A 4,178-nucleotide genomic window follows, 5' to 3' on the forward strand; every position below is an offset into this window, starting at 1 on the left:
TATCCAGTAGCTGTGTGCATGAGTGGGTCCTGCCCAGAGTGGTTTCCTCTCATGCACCCAGTTTTACTGGGATAGGATCTAGCCACTTCCCATAATGACCATGAGTTTGGGATGGTTATATTATAATTAAAAAGGGGTGGCACAGTGGTGTAGTAGTTAGTGCTGATGCTTCTCAGTTCCAGGAGATTAGGACTGAACTTAAAGTTAGTTTGTCCGGCCTCTCTATGGGCCAGAGTAAAAAAAAGGCAGATTCAGAAAATTTGATTGGAGAATGATGGTAGTGGAAAATTGGTTTGTTTCCAACTATTTACAGATAGATTAATTGATATTTGGGAAGTTTTAAAGACTGAATCTCACAACTTCGGATGTTAAGTAATTTTATCAATTTTACTATTCCCAATCATTTTATCAAATTAGTACATTAAAAGTACAGTCCAATGCTTTAACAGTGATTGGTGTTTATGATTGATTTATATTCTGAAAAGAATCATTTATTCTAGATAAAGATCTTCCTGCTAAATCCAAGATGTTGAGGTTTAACAGACAGTCTGCATTGTTTAAAGATATGTCATAGGATATGATTTTAAAATTGATGGAATCATCATTCATCCACCCATTTTCCAAACCGCTGAATCTGAACACAGGGTCACGGGGGTCTGCTGGAGCCAATCCCAGCCAACACAGGGCACAAGGCAAGAACCAATCCTGGGCAGGGTGCCAACCCACCAAATGATGGAATCATCAACATAGTCATATTTAATAGCTGTCAAAGAATAATTTACTGTGCAATGATTAGATCACTGACTTACTACAAATCTACTATATAGTAAAATACTAAGATCTATGTGTCCAGTCCAAGTTTGGCTTTGGAGTGATTTGTCAATTTGGCTTTGGTGATGCGATGATAGAGGAATTGCAAGTGTGAGACACACAAGGAGATGAAAAGGTGTGGGATGCACACTGAGAGAGTTCCCTTCAAAGACAGAAAGTATAAAACTATACAGGAGGTGAGAAAGGTGCCTCAAAAATAATGACAATCTGAGAAGCAGGCTTTATGGGAACGCACTTGAGAAAAAGTGTGCCTGTAAAAAGATGTCCACAAACATGCAAATACAGAGGAAAGGCAGTGAAGGTTCCACATAGGGCAAGAGATAGTAAATATTTTGAAATTATTCTGTTATTGATCTTTAACAGGTAGATTGGCTAGTTTATAATAATTTCAAAAATTCAACATATCATGCCTCAAGGCAACTTTATTTTAATATATTTGTGTAGATCATTTAACTTTTGGCTATGTAACTTTTACAAAGTGTCTTAGAAGTAGTTAGCCTTAGGGTACGAGATGCACAGTACATTGAACTGCATGTCCATCTGTGATAGTGGAGAGGGTCAACTGTCTTGCAATTTTGAGAAATGGATTAAGCAGTTTAAAATATTAATTGAGAGAGAGAGACAAGAAATCAGAGTTTGACATGGATTATTGTAATCTATACCATATGATTTAAAAATAGATAGTATAGTGTTTATAACTGTTGCTGTTTTAGTAGGTGGCCATGCCACATATTGTACTAACAGTGATAACAATACTTGGAACATTGAAACGCTGCAATATTTTTTGAAAAAAAAAAAAAAAAGAAAAGAAACTAACAGTACCACAAGGACCCATACATAAATTACATGGGGAAATGGTTCTCAGCATTACAGATACCATTTGGGTGAGTGACAAGATTTTCAAGCAAAAATCTATTTGTTCAGGTCATATAGTTCTAAAGAAATGTATGCACACCAAAATATATACATTATGTTGGCATCTGTTTTGATAGCTTTGAACATTTGTGCCCCTACTTAAGGAAAAATAAGATTAATTTTTTGAAAAATACCTACCTGTATTACAATGGAATGGACACATTCTCATAACTGGGTGGGGCTTAAACAAGAATGGAATGGTATGAAATAAAAGGAGTTGCAAGTGTAATTTTTCACATAGCCTGATGTAATATCAGCTGGTGCAGGTTTAGTTTGTCTTTTAGTCTTCATCAGGAACATCTCCTCCCATATTGTCTTTGCCAAATCCTTTTTCTAGTTAACAAGAGCAATTTAATTCCCAAAATAAACAACCCCATATTCAGGGAAAATGTCAGATTCTGGATCAGAGGAATCAGAGGAAGAGCAAGGCATCTATTTAGGCGAGTATGAAGGTGAGCGCAATGATGATGGGGAGAGGCATGGACATGGAAAAGCTATTCTGCCAAATAGAGACACATATGAAGGGCAGTATGAAAATGGAAAAAGGAATGGACAGGGAAAATACAGATTTACGAATGGTGCATGCTATATTGGAGAATACTTTCAAAATAAAAAACATGGCCATGGTATATTTTATTACCCTGATGGTTCCAAATACGAAGGCGGTTGGGCAGAAGACCACCGACATGGTCATGGGGTTTACACATATCCAAATGGAGACATCTATGATGGGGAATGGTTTAATGATCAAAGGCATGGTCAAGGTGAATATACACATTCTGGAACTGGTTCAAAGTATGTGGGCACCTGGAGTGAAGGGAAACAAGATGGTGCTGGGGAAATAATTCATCTCAACCACAGATATGTGGGGAACTTTAAAGGCAACTACCCTTGTGGCCCAGGAAAGTATGTGTTTGACTCTGGCTGTGAACAGCACGGAATGTATGTGCTGCATCAGAAAGAAAATGAAGAGGATGAAGAAGTAGAGCCTGAGATCTCAGTGAAGTGGGTCGCAGAGAAGTTGGTGCAACCATACTGCAAAGCAGCACCAGAGTCTGTAGTGGTTCCCGACATAAATCAACAGACTTGTCCAGAAAATGAAGTTATGTAAAAAGCAACAGCTTCCCTTTGGTGAAAATCAGGGGGCAGGTGACTGTTTAAAAAGAGTTGATATTTACATGAATCATAAATGGCTATTAGGAGACCTAATTTAGTATACATACTGTACATATTACATATATTTATTTCAATTATATTAAGCTTATAATGAAAGAGTGTTTTTATAGAGACAAACTTCATTTTTGTTTTAAATTTTTTTCCCATTTTAAGGCTTTGAATATATGTGTATTCCTATGTTTTGTTTTAATTGTGGGTTGGCATTAAGTTACAAATCTGTAAGTTGCATAGCACTCGCTAGTCTTGAAGTAGACAGCCTTATAAAATGACTAGCTCTACAGATTGACATTCACCAATTTCCTAGCTGTGTAATCCCAATCAGGGTTAATTAAGGGCAGGAGCCTAGTCCAGTAGCAACGGACATAGTAATGGTACTTGTCAGACAACACATTACATGATGCTAGTCAGAACTGCTAAATCACTATGAATGCAGTACATCTTTAAACATTTGAACCTTTAGAAGAAAATCTAAGACTCTGGAGGAACTCCATAGAAATATAATTAGAATAAGCCACCTTAAACCTATGATGGAAAGTATCACTTACCAAAATTAAAACTAGGCTTATATTAACTGAAATAAAAATGTTACAAGCAAAGCTTTAAGAATCACTTCTAGCTCAGAGAATCTAGTAATAGCAACAAACTCTTATTGATCTCATGCAGATAGGAGGAAACATCATTTTATTAATGTTGTGAAAATGAAAGAAAAACTTGTGTGATACGATCTATGAATGGATAACTTATAGTACAACAGAGCTATATACTATGTGCTTTTTTATTTTCAGATATTACCATTAGAAAAGATTTACAATATTTGATATGGGAAGGAGTGAAAGAATGGGGGAGTATGGTGAATCTTGTTCTGAGATGTATTTTTAGTTCAGTGGGCTTGCAATGTCAGCTAATGTGGGTGTAGAAAAAAGATGAGTTATAGCCAAATTGCAGAAAACCTCAGAACAAGGCGAAAGGATGAACTGTGTTTAATAATAGGCAGTAAAGTATAAAAGTAACATTCAAGGAATGTTGGTTTGGCTCAAAGTGCCTACTATTGGCAAAAAAAGATTGTGTAGGATTTTCATTGTAAAGAGGAATTTAATTAGATTTCAAAACTAGTAATACATTTTTCTTCTATGGAGCATAGTGGCACTGATATTGTTATGAAATATGCATCTGTTTATATAATCACTAATCATTTTCTACAGTGTAAAATATTATATCTGAGTTGCAGGCATATGGATTGAGCTGCATGGCAAACT

The 4,178-nt window shown here is 36.0% G+C and overlaps 1 protein-coding gene across 1 annotated transcript; it reads left to right on the top strand.

Moving 5' to 3' along the window:
- The first annotated feature begins 2,134 nt into the window (after nucleotides 1-2,134).
- Nucleotides 2,135-2,857, top strand: LOC120524393 (radial spoke head 1 homolog). The gene has a single exon (XM_039746249.1). The coding sequence runs from the start codon at nucleotides 2,135-2,137 to the stop codon at nucleotides 2,855-2,857; it is 723 nt and encodes a 240-aa protein (XP_039602183.1).
- Nucleotides 2,858-4,178: the final 1,321 nt, after the last annotated feature.

Source organism: Polypterus senegalus, chromosome 2 (genome assembly GCF_016835505.1).
Source record: "Polypterus senegalus isolate Bchr_013 chromosome 2, ASM1683550v1, whole genome shotgun sequence".
Taxonomy (NCBI): Eukaryota; Metazoa; Chordata; class Cladistia; order Polypteriformes; family Polypteridae; genus Polypterus; species Polypterus senegalus.

Bases quoted from the DNA above. Each gene is read 5' to 3' on its own strand.
- LOC120524393 (XM_039746249.1), top strand. From the start codon at position 2,135: ATGTCAGATTCTGGATCAGAGGAATCAGAGGAAGAGCAAGGCATCTAT.